The sequence below is a fragment of the Hippopotamus amphibius genome, chromosome 1 (genome assembly GCF_030028045.1).
Source record: "Hippopotamus amphibius kiboko isolate mHipAmp2 chromosome 1, mHipAmp2.hap2, whole genome shotgun sequence".
NCBI classification, from domain to species: Eukaryota; Metazoa; Chordata; class Mammalia; order Artiodactyla; family Hippopotamidae; genus Hippopotamus; species Hippopotamus amphibius.
Window position 1 is genome coordinate 216324652 of NC_080186.1, and position 27675 is coordinate 216352326.

At 42.9% G+C, this 27675-nt stretch overlaps 1 protein-coding gene across 1 annotated transcript; it reads right to left on the reverse strand.

Moving 5' to 3' along the window:
• Positions 1–6414: 6414 nt before the first annotated feature.
• On the reverse strand, positions 6415–22264 carry F2R (coagulation factor II thrombin receptor). Its single transcript, XM_057740842.1, has 2 exons — positions 22011–22264; positions 6415–9698 (listed from the first exon to the last, which is right to left on the reverse strand). Exons 1-2 carry the CDS (start codon positions 22096–22098, stop codon positions 8506–8508), a joined length of 1281 nt encoding a protein of 426 aa, XP_057596825.1. The 5' UTR covers positions 22099–22264; the 3' UTR covers positions 6415–8505.
• Positions 22265–27675: the final 5411 nt, after the last annotated feature.

The window sequence follows — 27675 nt, forward strand, 5'->3', positions numbered from 1 at the left end:
AAATCAAAGTGAAGTTTTTGTCTTGTTATGAGCAAATGATGTTTGCTACTTGATGAGGAAAGATAAATTCCAAAGGAAAATAAATGAGCAGCCCTTTTAGTGTAAATATAAAGTCTATCAGAGGAAAAAGTCCAGCTCTGGGTATGTGTATTAACAAAATGCTATATGAACATTCTGGTAACTTTGGGGGACAAATAAAGATATTCCTGGCTTCAGAGTCTGGCTAAAGACATTTTTATGTTTTCAAGTTTTGGATAATTCTAGGATTCCACAAGGTAAGTATGGAAGAATCACGAACATGTCAAATGTAGATGTAGAATCATAGAATTTTCTAAGACTTTCATCTCCAGCTTGAATAACATGTTGAGGCATAAAATATTAATTGTGGCTAGGAGATGCTCAAGACTGTCTGCTCAAAAATTATAGTAGATTAAAAAAATATATAGTAAAGAAAGCTCTGCACACTTTTGCACCTTGGGAAGAGAATAAAGAAAGTAGTAACAGGGTTTGTTTTTGTTTGTTTGATTATTTGATTTTTTATTTTTATTTTATTTTTGGCTGCGTTGAGTCTTCGTTGCTATGCATGGGCTTTCTCTAGCTGCGGAGAGTGGGGGCTACTCTTCATTGCAGTGTGCAGGCTTCTCATTGCAGTGGCTTTTCTTGTTGTGGAGCATGGGCTCTGGGTGCGCAAGCTTCAGTAGTTTTGGCACATGGGCTCAGTAGTTGTGGCACTCGGGCTTAGCTGCTCTGCGGCATGTGGGATTTTTCCAGACCAGGGATCCAACCTGTGTCCCCTGCATTGGCAGGCGGATTCTTAACCACTGCGCCACCAGGGAAGCCCTGATTATTTGATTTTTGTTTTAATGTGGATTGCTTTTGTGTTAGAGAAGTAGTACATACTCAGGAAAGAGGAAATCTATAAAAGGAAAAAAGTAGCCCAACTCTCCAAACATAAGTTTAAATGTTTTGGTATATTCCCCATCAGCCTTTGCTAATAGATCCCACGTGAATCTGTTTTTTCCTCCCATGTTGCTGGTTTCATACTGCATGTACATCACCGCATCTTGCTTTTTAAAAAATTAAGTATTACAAGCACTTCTCAGTGCCATTATATACATTTAATATGTATCATTTTAAATGGGTGTAATTGGGAAAGCAGTCCTCCAGTGTTCAACATCTAGAAAGTTTCTAGTCTTTAATATGCAAATAAGGATGCTATTAAAAACTAGAATTCTATTATGTTTTTGTTACTTATAATTATTTCTTGAAGATAGCATCTCAGAAGTCATACAACTAGGTCCAAGGTTGTGTACGTTTTAAGGGTGATGACATTTTGTCAAATTGCTCTCCTAAAGCATGTCCATCAGAGTTCTCTTACCCTTGCTGGTATTTGTATTTTCCTTCTTTCCATCTTTCCTTTTATGGCTGTTTATAGCTATCATAGAAAAAAAAAATCACTGCTAATTAGATAGGTGTCAGTGCTATCTCGTTTTAAACTGTAGCTATTTGGTTATTGCTGAGATGCAACAGTTTTCCCGTACAAATTATAGTTCCTCTTTCATTATTTAGTAGGTCTTTTTTTTCTTCTTTTTTTTATGAACTTGTAAGAGGGCTTCTATAATGGAGAATTTACCCCAGATGTATTGTATATACTGCAAATACACGTTCCCAGAGCTGGCTTCCTAAATCTCAGTGTCTCCCGGGCACAGAGTCACAACTCCCCTCAGGATGACTCGTGGGCTGACTCATTTGCCTGAGGGTTTCCAAAGCTGCTCATTCCAGCGCCACCAAGATCGAAGCTCCTGATGCTGAGTCGCACCCCTAGCACGTCCCTGAGGTCATCGTTTTTCAGCCAGACCCAGAGACATGAAACATATGCACGTCTGCTTTCTGGTAGCCAGGCGCTGCTGCTATCTGCCGGGCACTATCTTTACAAAGGAGAGTCAGGAGTCGCTGCTCTAAAGTCCCCTCGCCTCTTGTGAGATGGTTTTATGTATGAGATTAGAACCTTTTAAGCTATCTTTTCCCCTTAGAAAAAAGCCCACAAGAGGAGAAAATATACAGCAAGATAGATATTACCTAAAACAAATTCTAAATAAGCACTTATGCTACGGCTACGTTAAAAATTGCCCTAGAAAGTGATTTTAAAGATATGAGAATTGAATTTTGAGTGACCTCTGAGCTGGCCCAGTTCTGCCTCAAGGTCATCTCTCAGGGCCTTCCTACTCAAAGTGTTCTAAGGACCTACAATGTCAACATGGCCTGGGAACTTGTTAGACTCACAGTCCCATCCCAGACCTACTGCATCAGTCTGGAGTCGATCAAGACCCCCAGATAATCTGAATGCATGTTAAATTTGAGAGGCGCTCTTACAGCAGTGGTATCAGCTCTGGCGTACACATCAGAATCTCATGAGGGGCTTAAATGCAATATGGATGTCTATGCCCCGCTCCCAAAGATTCTGATTCAGAGAGCAGGGACTGGGCATTAGAATTGCTTAGAAGTTAGCAATTCTATGTGCAGCCAGAGATGAGAACTGACCTAAAGTTTCTAAAACTCCCTTCTAACAAGACAAAATTGATAAAACTCTCTCTAGAATTTTAGGTCTTCAAATTCCATGCTTCTTAACCATTACACTTTACGTTTAAACCACAAAATCAGCTCCTGGAGGAGAGGGAAACACTGAAAAAAAATTTTTTTTCTTTAACTTTTGGCCAGTTTCAAGAGCAGCTAGGTATCTCAGGATAAGAAACAAAATATCAGAAACACACAAAACAACTGAAGTCTTGCTATTCAATGCATCTCAGTATTGACAATTTCCGCGTTAGTCATGTTCTCACTCCCTGGCATGGATCACACAGCAGCACACTAAAATGACCCAACCTTGTGGTTGTTAAGATGGGCAAAACATAGCCCAACTGGCCCTGCCACACCCCACATCTTCAGGCTACTGTAAATGCAGCTTTTAAAGCTAACTCTCTAGCGTTCATGAGTCATTTCCTGAAGTGATGACCAGCCAGCTGGGTAGAAACATTCTGTGTTATCTGATTTCAAGATGCTGCTGAATCTGACATCTAGTTTTGTTTCCAGAATACCAGCGTTCAGTCCCCATGACAAGAAGCATGGCGTTTGCTGTTCTCTTCATAGAGATGCCACCACGGATGGGTCATAGCAGCTGGCTGGAAACCAGGTCCATTCACTAGGCCACACTGGACCTGCTGCCTGAAATCAGCTTCTGTTGCTTCACGATACTGATCCCTTCAGCTGTGAGGCTGCCAGAAACCCACCGCCTGCAGCTGTGAACCAACTGTTTACCACTTAGTGCTTTATAATATGACTGGTTTCCATGTCTTCTTGAAGTTGGGAAATCTTGCGTAAGAGCAGCGTTTTCAAATTTTCTTGAGACCTTAATATACTTAAAAATTATTGAGGGCTTAATACACTTAAAAATTACGAGGAACCCAAAGAGTTTTTATGTATGCAGGTTATATCCAGTGGTGTGTTGGAGTCAGCTTGTACAGCTCATGAGAATTCAATGTTCAGGAATTTTTCAAGCCAACTGTTAAACCATTAGAAGCTTGAAACTGGCAATAGAGGGATTATTTACACTGTGGAAATTGGCAAATGCTGTGTATCAGAACCTTTTTCTTTTTTTGGAGATTGGGTTTACCAGCAAACCACTGATTCTATTTACATTAGACATTAAAATGGAGAATTTCTGAAAATATTTCTTTCAGTTAAAAATAACAACAAACCCATTAGCCATAAAAATGAATGAAATCATGCCATTTGCAGCAACCACGGATGAAACTAGAGATCATCATACCAAGTGAAGTCGGACAGAGAGAGATGCATGATATCGCTTATATGTGAAATCTAAAAAAATGATACAAATGAATTTATTTACAAAACAGAAACAGACCTACAGACATAGAAAACAAACTATGGTTACCAAAAGGGAAACAAGTTGAGGGGGTGGTATAAATAGGAGTTTGGGATTAGCAGATACAAGCTATTATACGTGAAATAAATAACAAGGTCCTACTGTACAGCACAGGGAACTATATTCAATATCTTGTAATAACCTATAATGGAAAAAATATGAAAAAGAATATATTAACATAAATATATGTATCGATATAACTGAATCACTTTGCTGTACACCAGAAACTAACACAACGTCAGTAATCAGGTATGTCAATAAAAAATAAAAAAGAATTAAAAAAAGAACGACAAACCCATTACACGTTAACATAAATACCATATTTTTCACAAAGAAAAAATTTCCCCAAAACGGTGATTTAATGATGAGAGTTACTTTGGTTTTTATTTTGGCAAATCTCTTTAATGGCTGGCTTCATAGAAGAGCCAGATTTTCGTATCTGCTTCTGCATTCAATCTGCTGTGCTCCGTTATCATGTCACCAGGCCTCTGGAAAACGCAATTGTATACTTGTGCGAGAATCGGACTGTAACACTATCTTAGTGTTTTAAGATAGTTCTGACCTCGTGCATCTCCTGAAAGGGTCTCAAGGACTCAGAATCATGGAATTGGAGCATTTCTTGTCTCTGCTGGAATCATAGCTTCCTTAATTGCACCTCCTTCGTAAATCACATGCAGCTCAACCTGTGGTTAATTATTCTCCATGCACACTTGGTCTGGCAATTTTAAAAGGAACAGCCACACAGCTATGCCAGTTCTGCCAGAAAATTACCATTGGTGACTGTTTTTCCAGTTAATTTCATTATGGCACCTAGGTGAGAAGCTCCTAGGGTAGGCCTAGTAGCACAGAAGGTCCAGGCCTCAGGACAAACGCTTCATCATAAACACGACTTAAGTTTTTCCATTTGCTCTCAGAACTCAAGACTTCCTGAAGGACATGCCAACATTTCTCTTAATTTCTTAAACTGAGAAGTATAACCTCAAATTTTCCATGTGTATATTTAACAGTCAAGTATTCCATTTCCTTTAAAATCCTATTTTTGACTTGGAAAAAACATACATTTTGTGTGAAGAAAATTCAAGTGTTTCTTGATTTCAAACGTATTTTGAAAAATAACAGCAGAAGAGCTTAAAGGTCACTTTCTCGCTGGAGTGGGAACCCTATTTCTGGTGGCCATGAGCTGGGCTGACTTCCTTCAATATAACCATTCCTGAGATACTGCGGAGACTCCAAGCCTCAGAAACTAGCTGATGTGTTAACTTAAAAACTCTGTGTGCTAACAGAATTCTTGTTTAGGTAAAATAACTTGAAGTCTGTTGACTATGAATTTAGAAGTACATTATCAGAACTTGGGGTTGATTTTCAGCTCTGAGATACTTGTAATTTTGCTTTTAATCCCCCATCCTCCCTCTGCCCCAGGGAGCGTTTAGATGGCAAAGGGCTGTCACTCAAGGGCAGCCCTTCCTTGAGTTTCCACACATGTATCCTCTGACATTTGTCTCTCTCTTCACTAGGAAAGAACTGCAGACTCACAGATGTGGTCACGAGGGGATAAGAGAGAAAGGGGATTAAGGGGAAGAGATAAACTGGAAGATTGGGATTGACAGATACATACTACTATATATAAAATAGATAAGAAAGAACCTACTGTACAGCACAGGGAACTCTACTCAATCCTCTGTAATGGCCTATATGGGAAAAGGATCTAGAAAAAGAGTAGATAGGGACCACCTTGGTGGCCTAGTGGTTAAGATCCCATGCTTCCATTGAAGGAGGCATGGGTTCCCTTCCCGGTCGGGGAATTAAGTGTGGCCCCCATGGCATGCAGTGTGACCAAAATAAATAAGTAGATATAAGTATACATATAACTGATTCACTTTGCTGTACACCTGAAACTAACACAACTTTGTAAATCAACTCTACTCCAAAAAAAAAAATAAATAAATAACCAAAAAACTGCAGACTCTATCCACTATGTTTATAACCCAGGAATCCGAATATGTTCTCAGTGATCTAACCTCGAATTTTCCTAAGAAGGGATTAAAAAAAAGACACAGAAGGCTAATCACCCAATACCTTTGGTAGAAATTATGCTTTTCTTTTTCTTCCAGTTCCATTCTCCACGCCCCAAGAGGCTGATCTTCATGGGCTACAACACCCAGGTTCCCTTGACCTCTGGGTACAGGTTAAAACCCGCAGCAATGGGAGGCAGCAGCAAGAAATCAAAGGGTGGGGGGAGTGGAGGTCTGTGTATCCCCTCCTCCACCCGTGCTGGGCCTGGGGTGGTAACAGCTTTCCCTCACTGCTAGGCCCTGGGGTGCTTCACCAGGTCTTGTTGGCTCCCTTAACCCTGGCCACACCTCTGCAAAGCACCTCTTCATTAACCACTCTTCACACAAATCCTTAGACTGGCCTTCCTGCCAGGTTCTAAAGATACAATAAAATTTTACTCCAAACAGATACCAAGCAAACTTTCAGGTTTATTAATAGAGGTTACATACATTTTTTAAAAAGAACACAAAAACAGTGATGTAGTACTTTATAAGTACATAGTGATAATATAGTAATGAGTCTTATTAAGTCAGATATTTTAATACAAACAGAATGAATGAACAATGACAGTATACCTCCACTAAGTTGGATAAAATGAATATAGTAACTACATTAATAAAAACAATGTTAGCTTCTACTTACAAGACATTTTTATGTAGATTATTCCATGGCATTTGGAAATAATTTGTGCTTTTAAATGGGTAAGTACTTGCCTTACAACTTTCTTCTCTTTTCATGTTTAAAATGCCAACATTTTTCATAAGGAAAAAGATACACTTCAACCTAATTTTCAAATTATTTTGTTGACTACACAAGGATATTCTGTACTTGATACTCATAGGGTTAAAAAATGCTTTTAAAATCATCTTATCAACTCTTAAGAAAAGTGAATGGAAAATAGAGAATAATTTTCCTAGATTTCAAAGTCAATTCCATTTTCTTCTGCCATTTCTAATCCGACTGACATAATTAATGCTTTCTTAAAAATTTGAGTAATTCATTGAACAAAACATTTGTAAACAGTGTCTAATTAAGACAGACTGAGGACTTATTTTTTTTATCCCTAGTTGACATTTTGGTTTATTTTTTTCAATCTCTTTTATATATAACTGTTTTCACAGGATACGCAGACTGACGATCATATTATATATGGGATCTGTCATTTTTATCTTGCTTGAATAACACTGTAATAAAACATTTCATATCCTGTTACTGAAGTGTAACAGAAAAACATGTTTTTTTTTAAAAAAACATGCTTCCTGTACTATATGATGTTTTCATCTCAAGTTATAACCACAGGAAGCATTAACCCAAATGTTCAAAGTTCTTCACCTGCTGGGGCTTGATTATGTGGAATGTGCTTGGTGACATCTGGCTAAAAGCACTTCTTTACATAAAGATGTGTTTCTTTCACACATGTCCCACTCTGTGTATCAGTCCACTTTGTTATTCTTGAGAGCAGGTTTCAGTCTGACTCAGCTTATTTGCCCAGAACCCATAAGAGCGCCCAGTGCACACTACGGGTGCCCACGTTTGCTGTGTAGGTGTTTCCATCTGAGACTAGTCCTTGCAGCGTAACTGCTGGAAGTGAATGTGCCGTCCTTCTCCATTCTTAAAATGGGCAGAGAAGTCTTTCATGTTCATTATCTCTTGGGATAGCATATCCTACTTCACCAACTTCTAATAAACATGATAAGCTTAGAGCCAATCCTTGAGGGAATCCCAGCAGGAGACAGCACACATGCTCTCTGAACCGGCCCTGTCTTGCATCTGCTGCTCGACGTCCATCTGGGGGCAGGTGGCTTTGAAAGCCAACCTCAGGTCACTGGTGGGACCTCTGCTCATTCTTAGCTTACACATGTGGTGTGTAAAACAGCAAAAAAATGGTACCCATATCATCTGTTTTAATAATTTTAAGAATTCAAACTTTGATACACTTAACATGAAAAACAGCAGAACTTTCTCTACACACAGATAATACTACTAAGTCTCACCCCTCAATAACAAACATTGCTGTTGAACAGTTTCAAAATATACTTATCTGCAAAAGCTGTGTAAGTCCAAACTGTAGAATCCCTCACTACCAATGAACTTCTTCAGATGTTCAAGGCTAAACGCCAAAGTACACTTTGCATATTAAATCAGAGGATCGAAGTTTATCTCCATAATCTCTGGTGGAAAAAAAAGAAGGTTTCAAAGTGCCTATTCTATACTGCACGGCAAATGATACATGTATATGTGTACAAACACACACCCACATACATATCTATAATAAGTCATGTAAACACATGAAAAAAGTGACATGCAGTTCTTGTTGCAACACTGGTAACACTCTCTTGTAATGATGTTGTTTTCTATTCCTGTTATTTTTTCCTGTAACTAACAAATATATATGCTTAATGGCTCTCGTAAGGAGGCATAGAAATCATGCATTTGTTGTTTTAGATGGTAAATACTTTTTTTTGTCAGGGACTAAGTAGAACCCTCAGATTATTTGCTTTTTTAACATCTTAAGCTGTTAACAGCTTTTTGTATAGGCTGCTATTCAGGGTACTAGAGCAGGTGTCCATTTTACTTGCTGTCAACTGACTGCTGCTGTTAGAGCTGCTGGGATCTGGACTTTCTTTGCAGCATAAGATACTATAGAGGTATCTCTGGCACTCAGAGGACGCATAGTAGTAAATCAAGGGGTCGATGCAACAGCTTATGCTGCTAACACAGACACACAGGAGGTAGGCAAAGTAGGCAGCCTCTGTCATGGACTCGTGGGAAAGGAATGCATAATGCAGTATCAAAAGGACATTTGTGGGTCCAAAGCAAAGGATGAAGATGCAGAAAACAGCAGCTGACAAGAACAAAGCCCGGGACTTCTTGCTCTGGCTGGCAACTGTGGAAGAGCTAAGACATCGGATGATAGACACATAACAGCCTGTGGAAATGATCAACGGCACAAAAAAGAAGACGGCCGAGAAGGCCGAGAAGTAATAGGAGTAGTAGCCTTCGAGCAGCGATTTGTTGAGCACATCGTGACAGGTGGTTATGTTGAGCCCTGACACCTGGGCCGTCTGCTCCTTGAGGATCAGGGGTACCACCCCTGCGATGGCCATGGCCCAGATGGCCAGACAGGTAAAGGAAGCCCTCCCCAGAGTACGCCAGGAGAGCGACTGCATGGGGTACACCACAGCCAGGAACCGGTCAATGCTGATGACCGTCATGAGCATGATGGAGGCGTACATGTTACAGTAGAACGCCGCCGTGACGACGCGGCACATGGCAGACCCAAATCTCCAGTCGCTTCCGGAAAAGTAGTAGCTGATCTTAAATGGGAGCACACACACAAAGAGCACGTCTGCCATGGCCAGGTGCAGCATGTACACCACGGCAGGCTTCTTGACCTTCATCTTCCAGACGAACATAACGATGGCCATGATGTTTAGAGGAAGGCTTATGAGACACACGCCCGTGTAGACGGAGGGGATAAAGAGAGTCAGCCAGGTGCTGGTCAGATATCCGGAGACATCTTCTGAGATGGACATCACTGAGGGAAAAGGACTGCTTTCCATGTCGGTAAAGGGCTTCTTCAGTTTGTATTCACTTTCATTTTGGCCCTCAAGCAGCTTCAGTGGGATTGGTTCAAATACATCATTGGAATTCCTGAGAAAAAACGTCCGGGGACCCACAGTATCATTTGCTGCTTCTGACTCTGAAAAGTAAAGATTTTAAATGAATTAAGAAGGCAAAAGAGACAAGGAGAGAGTACACTTAACTTCTGCTTTTTGTTTTCTTCCTAGGAGAGTGGGTGGTATAGAGCAGGTGATGCACAAGGGGATTACAGACTTTACCAGGGAATTAGCTAACTCAAAGTAGGGTACCACATTTTGTTCCGATACAGCAAACACGTTTCAAACTCTGCTCCTTGGAGAGATGAGGTGAATGATACACTTTCAGAGATCTACACTCAGACATCAGGAAAGGCTGAATACACAACGTAAAGGAAAAAAGCTATGACTTCTTTTCTACATGAGCCGCTGTCTCTATAAACAAATCACTTCTAGGCTATGTGACTTCTCTTTCCTCTGTATGCTTGCATGTATACATTTGCTCCAGTCAGTCTGTGGCCACCCCCTGAAACCCATTCTTCCTCGTGGAAGAATCCACATAGAAAGTTGAGGGAACATCTTAACGGTTATGGAGCCAGAGGTGAATTTGAGTAGGATCGAGGGTACCCATTTCCATGACCGTTACCCACGGGACAGTAGCCTTCCTTTACTAGCTTCAGTTTATTTACACAGGAGAATGTCCCAAATCTCTCATCATATCTGGGTCCAAGCCACAGCTTCTCAGGTTATCATCTAATATAACCACAAGGTACCTACCACTTCAGTCATCTTCCTGTCACAGGTCAGTGGAGCAGCAGATGTTCTAGGCCAGTGGCCTTCCTCAGCTCAACTACAAAATGCCACATGCGTCCAGGCAGATGCCAGGCCAACCAGGCTCTTTTGAGTATCAACCAGAAGTCACCATAAAGGCTCAGGTGCAAACGTCCTTCTTTTATCACCCTCCTCCACCAAAAACATCCACTTGAAATGTTCATCAAAGAAATGCAGCACTTAGCTCCTGGAACTCAACCAGCTTTTCCTTCCCATGAGTTTTTGCTAACATTCTGTCACTGAGGAGCCTTGGACAAAGAGCCTTGTCTGGGCCTTGGGAAGCTGAGGAGTGGGGAGAGAAACCACAGGGGGAAAAGGATGAGGTTTCTATCCCTGGGGGTGTTCACCACAAAGGCTGGACACACACGTCACTCCAAAATGATGTTAGAGGAATGAAAACTGGCTGGAAATTGGACAAGTACAGAAGATTTTCAAGCTTTTGGTTTCATTTTTCAGTAGTGGAACCTTCTTGCAAACAAAAACTTAACACAGAAAGGCATAATGCAATAAAAGAAAGAGTTCTGCTTTCTGTAAGGTCCTACCAGACCCAACTATCCGCTAGACAAAAATTACAAACTCTGGACCCCTTTCCTCCCCCAGATCAATGACCTGAAGTTATTTAGGTTCACAGGGTGATGTCAGGGAGGGGAGGGATGGATCTTGAAAGAAAGGACGGCAACCAGTGGGTTTCTTGTTTCCAGTGGCTTTTAGCTTGAGAGAAGGCCAAAGTCAGTGCCACAAAAGACGGTTGAAAAGTCAGACAGAAAACCCATAGTCTCTGCGGCCTGAAGAACCACAGGACAGAGTTCAGGGCAACCACAGTCACTGGAAAGTGAGGAGAGAATCCCAGAAAATAAACAGTCAGAGAGGGACAGAGAAAGCACCAAGTTCCAGGGTAGATTCTGCCCCCGGCTTGGGCTGACTCTAGAACCTGTACGCTCAGGGAAGATGTGAAGCAGCTCTGCTAGAGTTAACACATTTTTGACTGGAGACGTATTATGGTCACAGGTGTTAGTTTCTGTAAAAATCCCCTGATCAATAATATGTTAAAAGAACAGAAGTGCTATTTGAGCTTTTTGCTCAAGAGGAAACGCCTGTAGTTTGAATTCAACCAAATCTGAGTTCAGCCCACTAAAGCAAAAACACACTCCTTGGAGAAATAAAACAAAATCTTGAGTCTTTAATTTACAGTAGGATAATGTCCAGCATACAATTCAAAATCATCCGATATAAAGCCATGGAAACCAATCCCAAGATGACCCGGGTGCTGGAATGAGCAGATAAGGATTTTAAAGGGTGTGTTGCAACTATGCTCAACGAAGGGAAGAAAAAGATTTCATTGAAATGAATGAAAAAATAGAAAATAGCAATGAAATCAACCAATGGAAATTCTAGAACTAGAAAATACCATACAATAAATTGGCATCTATTTCCAAGATGAAGAGTAAACCTAGAGTAGCACCAACTGATACACAGTAGAACAGGGCCTGGTAGTGAAAACTTGAGGTCAGATGACCTCAGCAAGAACTGCATCCCCGAGGGTAAAGGGGTGATCTGGCGGATCTGTCACAGGGGAAGAACAAAAATCTGCAGTGATCTATATCATTTTCACAGATGTAAAGAACAAATGTATGAATACCAAGAGGGTAGGAGGGATGGGATGAACTGGGAGACTGGGACTGACCCACGTACACTACTATGCATAGAACAGATAACTAATGAGAACCTACTGCATAGCACAGGGAACTCTGATCAATGCTCTGTGGTGACCTAAATGGGAAGGAAATCCAAAAAAAGAGGGGATATATGTATACGTACAGCTGATTCACTTTGCTGTACAGCAGAAACCAAAACGTTGGAAAGCAAGTAGGCTCCAAAAAAAATTAATTTTAAAAAATCTGTAGTGATGAGCCTCTAAATACACATATACATCTAGATTGTTCCTCAAGGGTAGGAAACGGTTCCTATTTAATCTTTGAGTCTCCAGTACCTGGCCCCACATGTGGTAGGTATGGTCCTTCAGTTGGCCTTTAACCACAGATTTGCATTCTAACACTGGCTCTGCCACGAGTCATGCTCTGAACTCTGTCTCAGAATCACTGAAATGGGATCCCAATACCTGCCCGGCCTACAAATCTGGGAGCCGGGAGTATTGCACGTTAAGCAGGATATATGTTCACTTTGTAAACTTCAAAAATTAATCAGTGTAAGACATTATTATCCTTCCACTATCACTTCAACGTAGTCTGCTTTTGCTCAAGCTCAATTATTTTAAATTAAAATGGAATCCGTGTTCCTCTTCTCCTCCTAAACATCTAGCAGTGTTTGGTTTTCCAACGTGACAAGGAACATGAAGAGGCTGTAAGGGACAGAGCCCCAGTATTCACAGCCGTAAATCAAATTTCAAATTCACAACCTTTTCCCGAAGTATCGCTTCCTTCCCCTTGCGAAGCATCTAATTCACTCTGTGCATCTTGATCCAGTCACATGGGGGCCTGACCCTGGTACCACGGCCCCTGTGGGACGTGAGGTTACCCTCAAGTTCACGAAGGTGTGGAAGGCGGAAGAAAAGAACAAATGAGTTCTTGCAATTTAAGACCACAAAGATGTGTCCTCAAAAACGCTGACCCATAGGAAGCTTAAAATAACACGACTCTCTGTGGTAGCTTTGGGGACCTGGCCAGACTGAGGACTCCTGTCACGTGTGGAGGGGAGAAAAGTGCATGCACGCATGCGTGCACACACACATGCATGCACACACACGTGAGCATCAGGACATGACCTAGCAGAGCGACACCACTTGAAAACTACTGAACACCCATAACTAAGCTCTTAGATGCTACCGTCTGGTCTGCAAATTAAACGGTCATTAGGCTTTACTCTGTACTTAGTACTTTGGGAATAAATATTTGTTTTCAAAATTTTCTTCCTTGGCTAGGCCTTCTTGGGCAGTATGGTGTTTATGACAGAAACATTATACCCACTGGAACATGACATTTTTATAGGCTGGAACCCAGGAAGAATGCATAATCCCTTGATTAAATATCATTGCCTAAGGTGTCACCTTTCCTTGCCATCGCAGGTTTGATATTTTGGCTTTTATGGGATTACAGAATGCCAGCAAATTTTGTTTAACTATATACCAGCATCAAAGAAGGAGCAAAACCAATTCCAGGTGACTAGGTAAATCCAACTAGCTCAAGCCCCCTAGGCTGCAATTTGAGTTTGGGTATCTGGCTTTTCCTTTAGTCCTAGCCCAACTCATGGGTCAAGGAGAAGGTGCCTGTCAGCATACAGAAAGCTCTTGTAACCCATCTGAGTTTTTATTGTTAAGTTATGGTTTAAAAAAACAAAACTAGGTCAGGTCCTAAAATCGGTTCTCATACTTGTTGCTAAGTTTCACTTAATATAGGTTTCTTTAAAGTGGCTCTAGAACAATTTTGTTGTTGAACATAGCATATTGCTAATGAGCTTAAATGTGGACTCTAACTCTGGAGAGTCTTTAAAAGTTAGTAAGTCAGGCACAGTGCTTTTTCTGACTTTGACAAGATCTGGCCTGGAAGCAGAGTGGTAACCAGATGCTCTTTCGAGGTCCCATGTGATCCTGGGATTTATACCACTGCAGCCTCCCACAACATGCCAGCGTTGGTTCTGACTCAGAGCTCTGGCCTATAGGGCTCACGCTTTTGCGGAATTAAGAAACCAGAAGTCCCAGGACCTTGCCTACATTCACACACAGAGCAGGATAGTTGTACCCTGCACTTCTCCACCAGTGACTCAACACTACAGGCTAAAGAGAAATAAAGAAGAGGCAGATGGAAAAATGATGGAAACATACTAACTCCAAGTGGAAAAAAGCAACATTACTGGAATACTCCACTGTCTCAAATGCCAGTGCACACCATGAAAAGAAGTGCTCCTTAAAGAAATGACTGCTTCCAGATCTGGGGGAGGAAATACACAAGGTGAGTCTCGAATGTCTTCAAAAAACATTAGGGTCAGGTCAGAAAGACTCTGAAGTCAATCCAAAGGGGCTCCCTGTTGAATTGGCCAAAGATCATTCAGAGAACAATGATGGAAATGAATGGAAACATTGGAAACATGTTGTATTTGTTAAGATCTATGAGTTCATATCGATGCTCAAAGGAAAATGAAAACTTTTTTGGTCACTTTTGGAGGAAATGAGGGGACCCAGTCTGAAAATTGGTAAATAAAGGCAAGATTCAAGCATTTATCTTGCCTTTTCTATATACAAAATATTTCAGGGAAACCAAATAGTCAATGCGGGAAAGTTCTACTTTACAAAATAATTCCAGCTCATAAACACAGAAACAATAACAGATTTAGAAACGCATCTTAAAGCTCTTAGTAAAATAAGATTTAGTCCAATGATCATCAGTCGTTGCTAAAAACATTAGGTGATAGGGAACTTTCTAACAACTGGATCACCTGACAACACCTGAGTCCACTGAGTAACCTTAAGATCTCGAAGAGAGAGACAATCTTGAGGTGATGTAACAGGCGTGTACACAGCACCACTGGTCAGGTAGTCTTGCAGAAAAACAAACTTAAATCAGGTTAAGCCTCCAGATGGACCACATTACAGAAAATGCAGTGGATAGAAGGGCATGTTGAACACTCCTACAAGATGCAACTGGCCAGATCCAGTATGTAGAAAAGTCTAGAAGATGAATGACCCAGTTTCTCTGGCAAACAGCCTTGAAAAAGGAGAGGGAAAACCATTACAGATTAAAAGAGATTTAAGAGGCACATCTACCTAATGCAACGGTGGGCCTCATTTGATCCCGATTCCAATAAACCAACTGTACAAAGCATTTATGAGACAATCAGCTGAACAGTACATGATATTAAGAAACTGTTGTCCATTTTTTCAGGTGTTATAATGGTATTGTGGTTATGTGAAGAAAAGAGTGCTTATCTCTAAGGATATACAGCGATGCATTAATGGATGAAATAATACAATGTTTGAGATTTGCTTTTAAATTTTCCATTTGGGGAGGAGAAAAATAACGGTAAAGAGAAAATAACGTATAGCGGGGTAATTACACTGTTTTACTTTTGGTATGTTCGAAAATTTCCATACTGAAAAGTGAAAAAAAAAAAAAGAAAAAGAAAAAAATATTTTATGCACATTTACTTGCCACTAAAAACTAAGGACAACAGTTTTTGCTTTTTTCTTTTGTCTTAGTTTTGAAGGGGAAAAAATTCTTGAATGTTTGTGTGAACATAGTTTTACACTGAGAGAATTCACTATAAAGGAGTGAATGAAGAACACATTTGTTGAGCACCTACTATATGCCAGCTACTTCACTTACCTCACCTCATGTAACTCTAACATTTTTACAAGATGAGCATTATAAACCCCCATTTTATGGATGACACGGAGGCACAGAGAGGCTAAGTAACTAATTCAAGGTCACACAGCTACAAAGTGGAGGAGCCAGGATCTGAACCCAGATCTGCCTGGTTCTAAAGCTCACACCTTGAACTACACCACCTTACCCTGTCTCTTTAAAAAGTTGTGAATTCAGGATCTACTCCTAAAAGAGTACTGTTTTGTTGGTGTTTTTTTTTCCCTCTAAGCATTTCACCAAACAAATGAATCTGCCCATCCTTTTGAACTATAGCAGGCAGGACACGGCCACGCGAATGTATAAGTTCAGTTGATGATGTGCACAGCTGTTGCTTGGGAATCAGGAGTCTTGCTGACCTTGGCGACACACCAACCACATGCCAACAGCCCAGTCCTCACAGACAGGATGCATGTAGTAGAGAGATGTCCAAGGACAAAACAGAGAAAGAAATTTTTTAAATAACATTGCCTCAGATACAGCAGAATCAAGAGCAAGTAAGTGAACAAAAATCGTGGCTGCAGAGAAGCCAGCATTAAAGACAGAATAAGATAAACACTAACTGCAGAGTGAGGAAGAGGTGGCCAGTATCTGAGGCTATCTCCCCTCCCAGCCCAGCTACTGGAGCAGGGACTCTGCAGGGAGCATAGGAAAGCAAACCTTGGGGGAAACTGGGGTTACAGGAAGTAAAGACAACCAGAAAATGTAAGTGTAGCGCACCCAAGGCCACTGCAGGCACTAAGATGTGTGTAGGGCCCCCTCCTGAAGGCCAGGGCCTGACTCCACTCGTGGCATCAGAACACTAGCAGGCCTCTCTGGGAAGGACTCTGATTCCCTGGCTCTCCTCATTCCTCCAGGCCTGTTCTCCACCCACAGTTACGGGCCCCGAGCCCAGTGTCCTGGGAACGCTCTCTACTCTCCAAGATAGTGGGGAAGGATGTTTATAATCACCAATTCCTCTGGAACCAAGTTGTCTCCCCCGCCCAACCCCGCCCAAGTCCTACTGCAGTTTGTAAACCTGAACTCAAACAAATTAGGTTCTAGATATGATAGAAACCATCATAAACAGCACTTCCTGGAAAGCAGAACTCTTCTCGTAAAGCCAAATAAGGTCTTCAGTTTTGCTCACTGTGGAGCGGTGCACTGCACCTGCTGTGCTAGGTTTTAAATGATGGTAGAGACTTGACAGCGCTTATGAAATCAATTTATAGGACTGTAACAAGCTTTAAGAAAAAACAGAACAGTGTAGAAAATATCAGAATGCACAGCACATGGTAAAGGTGAGTACTGGTTGGTACTTTTGGTAAAACTTTTGCTTCTATACACTACACACTATACATCCATGGAAGACTTGTTGCACACACAGGCAGCAACCGTGTCATCATGTACAGTGGATTTCTTACAGTCCTGACTGCTGGTGAGTGAAAAAGAAAATATCGGAAAACACTCCTTTCATATACCATAATACCTGACTTCTAATCCACCATAGACTTGAAACAGGAATAGATGAGATGAGATTACGCCCTTTCCTAAAATTCAATAAGTGCGTCCTGAAGTACAAATTTCACATTATTCCTATGATTTCCAACAGCAGGTCCTTTTGAAAACAAATGAACATATAAAGGCCTGCAATGGCCTCTGAAGTGGCAAAACATCACTGGATGCCTTGGGATGGAGGAAAAGGAGGAGTAACTTCGTGGGTTTTTCCAAGCACCATCCCAAGGTCAATGTGGGAGAGGGTGTCTGGGGGAAGCTCAATCTAGAGAGAGAGCTACATATTCTTACAGTTTTAGGCAAAAGCATGAGAGGGTGAAAGGCAGAATGAAAGAAACCACAAAACAGGGAAACAAACAGATGGTTCTCAGTGTTGAAACCGTGAATCCTTGATACCTGCATCATCGTCAAAAGTAAACCACGGCCGTGGTTCCTAACGATGCTTCTGGGGTTTCTGTGAGTATCCCACAGTAAAGGGGATGTGGTTCCCCACATACAAAAGGCCACACATTATATGATTCCATTCATAGGAAATATGGAGAAGAGGTAAACCCAGAGAGACAATAAGCAAATTGGTGACTGCCAGGGGCTGGGGGTAGGCAGGATGAGGCTGAGCGCTTGATGGGGCCAGGGTTTCCTTTCGAGGTGATGGCAATGTTCTGGAACTAGACAGAGGTGGTAGGTGTACAACATTGCAAGTGTACTAAATACCACTAAAGTGTATGCTTAAAAGTGGTTAATTTTATGCTACGTAGATTTTACCTCAATTTTAATTTTTATATTTATAGTTTATTTTGATATGAATCTTATTTCCCATTTTGATTCTCTTCATTTCTGTGGATTCAAATTACCTCTCGTGTCAGTTCCTAGCTCCAGCATAGCTTCACTCTGTGCCCTCCCCTGCACTGTTATTGTCAAATACATATTACATTTCTATGTCACCTGCTTGATAGTACAATTTTTTATTTTTTTATAAATTATTTATTTTATTGGCTGTGTTGGGTCTTTTTTGCTGTGCACGGGCTTTCTTTTAGTTGCGGTGAGTGGGGTGCGCGGGCTCCTCATTGCTGTGGCTTTTCTTGTTGCGGAGCACGGGCTCTAGGCACATGGCTTCAGTAGTTGCAGCACATGGGCTCAATAGTTGTGGCTCACGGGCTCTAAAGCGCAGGCTCAGTAGTTGTGGTGCACAGGCTTAGCTGTTCTGCGGCACATGGGATCTTCCTGGAGCAAGGATCGAACCCGTGTCCCCTGCATTGGCAGGCAGATTCTTAACCACTGTGCCACCTAGGAAGCCCTCGATAGTACAATTTTATATTGTTTTATGCAATTACTTTAATTTGGTTTTTGTTGTATTTTAATCTTTTTGGGTTTTTATACCATTTTTTAAAGGTTAGTTTCCACTTACAATTATTACAAAATATTGGCTATATTCCCTATGTAGAAAAGCACCTGGTGATTCATAAGAAATTGGACTTTCAGAGGTTTTTGGTTGGCTTCAAGCAGCAGCACTATCCAGTTTTGTGTCTTTTGTTGGGCTGACGACCACAGCCTCTCAGTATGTAACAGCCAATTAACTGGCACATTCATGATAGGGATCTATCTATTCATAGACTGCCTTATCATCTGCTTCAGAACGTAAATGGCAGGATATCACAATCCATGCACCCATGTTTATGAAAGACCTCTGTGCATGGGCTCCCAAGCCAACGGGGCAAGGACTCTGCCCTCTAGGGGTTCTGGGAGGCACAGCAGGATTACTTCTCTGCTGATGGTGTGGGAGTGGTTCTGAATGGCTTCCTCTCTATAGGGGGTGGTAGAGAAAGCCTGCACTTAGGAAAGAAAGCCCTGTGGTCAAATCCCAGTTCTACTTCTAACTGCACTTGTGACTAAACCTCAGTTTCCTTACCTGTAGAATGGGGATGACATCTACTCAAAGGGTGGCTAGAGGAATAAGATAGTGTATGTAATGTACCTAAGATTGTGTATGCATTACCTAATGTAATGCAGGGTGTTGGCTGCAGTAGGTTCTTGATATAAGGTAGCTGTTTTTAATAAAATGTGAACACGTAGGGTATGAGGAGGGCATTTTGGCCAGAGGGAGTGGCCCGGGGACAGAAGCCAAAGAAAGTTCTACCTTGGAGGTAGAACTAGAAGATGGGGGCCAGGTGAAGTACAGGTAATGTAATATGTTATGTAATAGGGGAGGCTCTGTCATAAGGGAGGCTGGACAAGTGTAGGGACCCATCCAGCCAGGGAAGGGGCATCGCCCTCTATGCTAAGGACTTGAGCTTAATCCTGTGGGTAGGAAGGCAGTACTTGGACTCTCCCATCCAACCCCCTCTGCCACAATCACCATCAGCTGTGCTGGTACCCTTTCACTCTCCAGATCTTTATAGAATTTATGAACATCAGTTCTAGGACACTGATGCTCTTTGATGAAGGCGTCTCACTTCAACCGCCTGGACAAAGGAATGTAAACTGTTTAATGAACTTAGGAATTTCTCAACAAATACCTGCTGAGTGAATACCTGTTCTAGACTCCATAGGGGTAAATGGCCGTTTATAATCCTAGCCTGGGAGATGACATACTCACAAAGTGACAATGCAGGAAGAGCCAAAATGAGTGGGGGGCAAAAAACCTGAGAGTGCTTCAAGAAAGCTCAAACTGGTGGGCAGGGCCAGTCCTGGAGGGGTTTCCTACAGTTGGGGTCTCTCAGCAACACTTATCATCACATACAGCTGGTTAAGACAGACACTGTTTCCAACTGTGGGTGCATGGTGATAATAAAAAGCAGACCTATTTTTGGTTGATTTTATTAGTGATTTAAAACTCCAAAGACAAAGCCCCACTTATTTCTTGCACCTAGGACCCCCTCAACCATTTGAAATTTGGGTGCATGGTCTCTGAGACTTAGTTTCAGAATCAGCAAAAGTGGATAAACATTTGAGAGGGTGAAATGAGACAATGTGACGTGAAAATGCCTCCGGGCCCAGAGTTTGACACAGAATATGACACTTAACACGAGTTCCTTTTATTCTCTCATCCTCTTTTCTTCTCCCCCTCCCCAAATGGCCCCAGAATCCAGTGTAGATAAATCAGCCAACGTTACTCTGCTCTCTTTCTGTCTACGCCAGCCCTGTGCATCCTAGCACGCCCCATTCAGGCCGATAAGAAAGTAAGAAGCATGGCAGAAACAGCAGTCTTGACTTTACTGGCTAACAGAGGCCAAAAATCCTCCTGGGAGGCCACTGAGCTGACACAGTGCATGCAGCATTTGTATAAACCTATTCTCTACCTCGCCATCCAAATCTCAAACAAAAATGTGTGTTCTTAAGAGCATGTCCCACAATAGAACTACAAAGTGATATCTGACAGTGTCACCACAGACAATTTTTCAGGAGTTCTCTGTTTCCCCAAACACCATAAGAGAGCATGCTCATCTTATCACCTGCAGGCCAGTAGTTGCTGCAAAACTTTGGGCTCCTATGTGGGCATCTTAGTGTTCCGAAAAGCATCACCTCAAAACTCACCCTGAGCAAAGATGGAGAGCAGAGAAAATGATGTCTCTGTCCCCTCTTACTCTCCACGCGCCTATACTGCTTGTTGTGTGAAAACAACAGAGTACACGACCTTTCACAAATAACAAGAAAAACAGCTAGAATTTTTTTCTACGTGAAAAAAGGCCGGGGGTGGGGTGGGGGGGTAGCTGAAAGCTTACAAAGAACTATCGCTATAAAGAAATAAAAATATTTCCACTCTCCCTTTCTAACTAGAGTCTTTAGGCTAAAAACAACTTCTCTGCCCTGCTTTCTTAAGAGGGAGAGGCTGGAAAACATTTATTTGCTCAAGTAACCAGATACTTAAAGATAACACACTATTAGTAATGAATGTATTCTGGGTGAGAAAACTCCACCTCCCAGCAGATCAGGAACTGAAATGGTTTAATCCCAGACTGTCTGAGGGAGCCGGATTCTGAGGCGGGCATCTCTTGGCTCAACTCACTTGGAAGACTGGGTTCCAAGTAACAAACAAAGCCTCCCAACCACCACCACCGCCTCGTGGCTGCCCTGTTATCACCCAATATCCTGCACCGTGACCGCCTCCTGCACACAAGGCCCATGCCAGGCAGGGGCTGCAGGTACTGATTTTCTACTAAACGGGCCAAGGGACGAAGCTTTTCTCTATACCACTTTCCTCGCCTGCCCAATGCGCAAGGAAAACAATTCCAACACAACAAAACTTCAGCGGGAGCTATTCTCCACCTCGTCTTGAAAAACCCGGGACGTGTATTTGTGGAGCAACGTGAAACCCTTTCTTTTTGGGGTGGTCCTAGGAGAAACAGGGCACACAGTGACAACAAATACAACGAGGTCCCTCAGGATTTTCCCCAAGAAAATCCGACCCGCTCCTCCTCCATATGCAACACCCTGCCGCGGGGCCAGCTGCATCCTCCAAAACCCAGAGCAAAGCGGCAGCAGCTGAGCCCGCAGCGGGGGTGGGACGGGCACCCCACCTGGATGTGAGTTGGGGAGATTCAGATCTCAGGCCAAACGTCCGTCTGGCTCCCGCAGGGCGCGGTGGCCGAAGGTGCCGTCAGGGGCGTCCACCGAGTCCCGGGGCTGCAGCGTCCCCCCTCCCCTCGCCCGCCCCATTCCCGAGAAGGCCCGGGCTGCGGGGCCGGGGGTCGACAGGGAGCGAATACCGGGGGCCGCTCTCACCTGGTCTGGGGCGTCGGGCGCGGGCCGACAGCAGGGGGCCGCACAGACTGAGCCCCACGACGACGAGCAGCAGCCACCGCGGCCCCATTGTCCCGAGGCTCGGCGCGCTCGCGCGGTGGATGCGGCGCGGCTCCGGGAGACGGGCTCCACCGCCGGGAGCCTGGGGCCGCACGCTCGGTGCCCCCGCTCGCGCGGAGTCGGAGGGCGGCCGGGGCGGGCACACACAGCGCGCGCCGCGGGGCAGGAGCAGCCGGCTCGGCGTGTCCGGCGGCGCCCGGCAGAACACTGGGCGCGGGGGCGGGGGCGGGGGCGCGGGCGGGGGCGGGGCGCGCGCTCGGGGGCGGGGGCGGGGGCGGGCCGGAAAGAGCGCCCCCCGGCGCCGAGCGTGCGCTCCACGCGGCCGCGGCCCGCCTGTCCCTCCGCGGTCGCTGGGCCACCCCCGCGGCTCGGCGACCTCGCCCGCGCTGCGCCGCTCGCCCCGCGCCCCGGCTGCTGGCCACTGTCCCGCGCGGGAATCCGAGCGAGCAGCTGTTTCCTTGGCCTTCCCCTTGGACCCGCGCAGCTACTAGTAACTCAGTCCGGCGGGAATCTTTGCTCCCGGGGCGCAGAGAGCAGCAGAGGCCCTCTGGTCAGGGATGCGCCCCAGGGAGCCGGGCCCCCGCGGCCGCGGCCCAGCCCTCCCTGCCCCCGGGCCGGGCCTCAGGCCGAGCACGGCTCCGCATTTGAAAATTCGGGGTTCAGCTTCCAGTTTGAAAGTGACTTGTGTTTTTGCCATTTGGGGAGAGTGGATTTAAAAGTGTATAGAGACCGGGTTGCCCGCTGATGAGAAGGGGCTCTTAGCTTTGAACAGAATTCTTGACGTTTCTTATTCGCTCCTCTTCATTTCGCTACTTAGATATTTCATACGTCGGGCACTTATTTCTTCGACTGCGAGTGGATATAATCATCCGGGACCAAGAACAGGTTCTCCGCCTTCGCACTCGGGCACGGCTGCAACTCCCCCCCCCCCCCCAACCACCTGCTCAGTCTTTTCCAGGAGGCGGGCGGGCTGGGCTTTGCCCGCGCTCGGGGCTGTACCCGGGCGCTTCCTGCGAAAGGGATGCCCGGAGGGCGAAGTGCCCAGGTGACTCCTAAGGGCGCTCACACTTCCCGGACGCTCCGACCTGAGTTTAACAGGGTTTGGCCAAATTCAAGTCACAGGGCGGGGGACACTCGAGCCTGTGGCTGAGGGCCCCCTGGAGGACAGCGCGGCCGAGGCTCCGCGGGCAGGAGCCCCCAGATTATTCGGTTTAGGGAGCGTATCTGGTGAGCGCGTCTTTCAGACCGCAAAGGGAAATGGGTTCCCTCAACTGACCATTTCTGGGAAAGTTTACCCGCAGCCTTTTCTCCTCCCAGATGTGGGGGTGTGTTCTGCACCCTGGGTCTGATAAACTGCTATTGAGAGTCACTGGTTAGGTTTCTAAGCTTTTTAAAAAGGGAGTTTCGCGCAGTGTCATTCCCCAAGGAGAGCCCTGATACTTAAACCAGTGGAGAAAATACAGCAGAGACCATCTCGTGCTTCGCGGTATCCCCCCTCAGCAACCTCAGAGCACAGCATTTTGTTGTACATAGAAGCTGTTCAGTAAATTACTGAATAACACAACTAATGCTATTTTTTAAAAAATTGCTTACTCAATTCTCAGAGGAAAACATATTTAAGGGTAGACATGAATCATGAAAATTATATATTTCTCCACTCTATCAACACACTATTTTTATCATCACTAAGACTCCATTGATTTCAGAACATTTTAATTTATGTACCACAAGCAAGAAAAAAAATGGTGCCAATTAAACTGTGACATACTATTGTTGCAGAACTTGATCCCACGAGAAACCAAGCACCACACTCAGAGAGTTGGAGAATTCAGGTTTATTGTGCTGGTGGCACCAGACGAGCTAATGCTCCAAAAATTCTGGGCACCATTTCGGGCCAGTTTTCTCCTTTTATAGATTAAGACATATAGCTACAGTTGGTACTAACTGATTGGTTACACAGTTTGTATAAATTACTGGTGGTTACAGAAGGTGGGAGTTGCTAGAAGTTACAGGACTCGGGAGTTCAGACAAAGGTGAGCAGAGGCAGGAACCATACATTTTATACTTATATCAGTCATTCCTATGCAATCATTAACAGGCAGTGTTCACATAGCAGGCCTCAAACTATAGATTTCAAATCTTCCTCATCACTATTGCTTGTAAGAAACATCTCAATTGCAGGATTGTTTAAACACGAAGAAAGGCCATCTCAGAATCAATGAAATACAGGGTAAAATATAAAGGTAATTAGGACATGTGGCAAAATATTTTAATAGTTCAAAGATATAAAATGAAAAGTAAAAGTATTTCAGAAGGTCTGCATGATGACCACTGTTTAAAGTTTCTGTCCATCATTCAAGAAATTGTAATCACATACAAGTATACATATATGTATAGCCTTGAGAATGGAATACTCTGACCATACTTTTACATTTTATGTTTCATTGCCGGAAAATGTTTTTAACCATTTCCTAAAACTGTAAAGTTCAAAAGGATTTTTCTTTTTTGCTTAGTTGTTAGAACAGAATGTACCTCTAGTGACAAAAAGAGGGCTGCTTAAAGAATGAAATGCTTAATGAAATTCTTTGCACATATCAACTAAAGTATCCTTTAGGGTGAGGCTGTAATACACCTAACAAAGGAAGAGAGTGGAACAGAATGAGGTATTTCTTCCTCACATTAGTATTTTCTAAAGATTGTGGATTGCTAATTGAGCAGCCACCAAAAATTGAACTTTCCTTCAAAAACAGTGATTTTGACGTTTAGCATGCACAAGTATAGGTTCCTGGACTCCATCCAAGACCTAGGAAATCAGATTCTACACTTTTACAAGCACCCTCAGGTGATGGTAATGTCTGAGGGTTTCCAGACCAAATTTTTGAGTAACAATATTCTAAGACAGGGTTCTCAAACTTTAGCCAGGATCAGAATCACCTGGGAGACCTGTTAAACACCAGTGCTAAGCTCCATTTCCAGAGTTCCTGATTCAGTGGATCTGGGAAATGGACTGAAAATTTGCATTTTTAACCAGATCCCAGGTGATGCTAAGGCTACTGGAGACACACTTTGAAAACCACTGCTTTGAGAGTGAAGAAGAACTGAACAGGATTCCATATAGTTTGTATTACTTTCTTTAAATGACACAATATTTCAAGTTTAGAAAACTATGAGCCTAATATAACAACCATGGCATTAAAATATATATAATATATATTTATTTATAAATATATATTTACAGCAAAAAAAGGTAGCTTTCTTGCTACCCTTTTCTTATTCCATCCTTTTTACCTACCCAGAAGAGTAACTTTCTCATCCACGTTTTTGTACTTTTAGTACATTTGTTTCCCCTCAATTTTTTTTAGTATTGTTTTGTGTTTAAATATTTACACGAAGAGTAACACACTCTAAGAATACTTTAGCAGTTTGCACTTTTTAGATTTACCTGTTTGATACATGCATATCTAATATTTTTTAAACTGTAGTATTGATATTTCCTTGTATTATTTTTACTTACTTACTTAATTTATTTATTTATTTATTTATTTATTTATTGGCTGTGTTGGGTCTTTGTTGCTGTGCATGGGCTTTCTCTAGTTGCAGAGAGCAGGGGCTACTCTTTGTTGTGGTGCGAGGGCCTCTCATTGTGGTGGGCTCTGTTGTTGCAGAGCACAGGCTCTAGCTGTGCGATTTCCTTGTATTATATAACCACATTTTATTCTTTTGAAGCTATCTATTTTATCTATAGTTTTGGCTTCACTTTTATTCTTAATATAACTTATTTTTGCTTTTTTTTCCCCTTGATGAATCTGGCCAAAGGTTGGAAAAGACCATTTTTCAATGCCCATCTTTTTGTTTTGTTGCTTTTATTGCTTATTTTTAGCGTCCTTAATTTTCATACAGGCTGTTAAAATTTACCTTCTTTCTACTTTCTTTGGATTTACTCAGTTATCCTAACCTTTTGAATTAATTGCTTAGCTTAATTTTCACTTCTTCTCCCTGAAAACTTTTCACTTCAGCTGCGTTTTGTAAGTTTTGATATGTTCACATATGCAACTCAGGCCTAAATATTTTGTCAACTTCATTCTATCTTTTTCCATCCATAAGTTACTGGCAGCTTTGACTAACTTTTTTGTGATTAATTTCCAATTTTGTGTTATGATCTGTTGGTGATGTTCTGTCTACAAAAGTTCCTTTAATATTTGTGTGCTCTTTAGAGCTTCTTGAAAAAGATATCAATCTATTTCATTTGCTCCATGTTACCCATACCAAAACCTTTTTGTTGCCGGTTTTAGAGCAAATACATACAGGTTCCCTGGAGCAGAAAATTGACCCGACCAGAGATGGCTACCTAACATGTTAATATTCCTTGGAAATGAAATCTCATCATTGCGGCATCACACATATTGGAACCACTTGATACTGATTCCCAGTTTTCATCTTCTCTGAACTTGTCTGGCACCACGAGTCTCTAGCTATCCTCTCATAGTGTTTTTGGTATTTAGTGGTGTTTTAAAACAGATGTGCTATCCAAACGGTGAAAGTTTTAATCCCAAGATCCTATGAAAGCAGTTTCATTAGATGACCTGCTTGCTTCAGCTATCCCAGTTATCCCTCCTCTGTTTGAAGCCCTCTGAGGACAACACTATATCCCAAGAATTTGCCTTACTAATTTCCTTTTGGAAGCTAATGGTGGTGATATCCAGGTTTCTATGCAATGAAATCAAGTTGTACTCAAATGAGGTATGTGATTTTCCAGATTTCGTGCAGATATCTCTACTTTTTTTTTTTTTTATTGTCTGTATTGGGTCTTTTTTTTTTTTTTTTGCTGTGTGCGGGCTTTCTTTTTAGTTGCGGTGAGTGGGGGCTACTCTTCGTTGTGGTGCGCGGGCTCCTCGTTGCCGTGGCGTCTCTTGTTGCGGAGCACGGGCTCTAGGCACGTGGGCTTCAGTAGTTGCAGCTCATGGGCTCAATAGTTGTGGCTCACGGGCTCTAAAGCACAGGCTCAATAGTTGTGGCGCACGGGCTTAGTTGCTCCGCGGCATGTGGGATCTTCCTGTAGCAGGGATCGAACCCGTGTCCCCTGCATTGGCAGGCGGATTCTCAACCACTGCGCCACCTAGGAAGCCCTCTACATTTGTTTTTTAAGCAAACAGTAGATCTGTAATCAAGGTATAAGCTAACCAACAGGAGTCCTGTTTCCACTGTTGGTTGATACAAACCTGCACTGGTATTTTGGGTTTAGAAGTAAAGTTAATCTTTTATAATGGGTCAGCAATGCATTTCCACTAATTATACCATGGACAGAATGGTAGACTATCCCTGTGGTTTGGGGTGCTCGGAGAAGGGCAAATTCAGTATCTGTTAAAAAGAAAACAACAGAAACTTGTTCAAGTTATATGAGGTGAACTCAATATCTTTCCCTTTTCATATCTGTTTATTTCCCTTCATATTAGTGGAGATCCTCCAGAGAAACAGAAGCAATAGGATATATAGAGATGTATGTAAGAGATTTATTATTGAAACTGGCTCGCATGGTTATGGAAGCCAAGAAGTCCCACATTGATCTGCTATCTGCAAGCTGGTGACC

Bases quoted from the DNA above. Each gene is read 5' to 3' on its own strand.
- F2R (XM_057740842.1), bottom strand. From the start codon at position 22,098: ATGGGGCCGCGGTGGCTGCTGCTCGTCGTCGTGGGGCTCAGTCTGTGC. The intron at 9,699-22,010 runs GTGAGAGCGGCC...TTTACTTTTCAG, and splicing joins CGCCCGACGCCCCAGACCAG to AGTCAGAAGCAGCAAATGAT.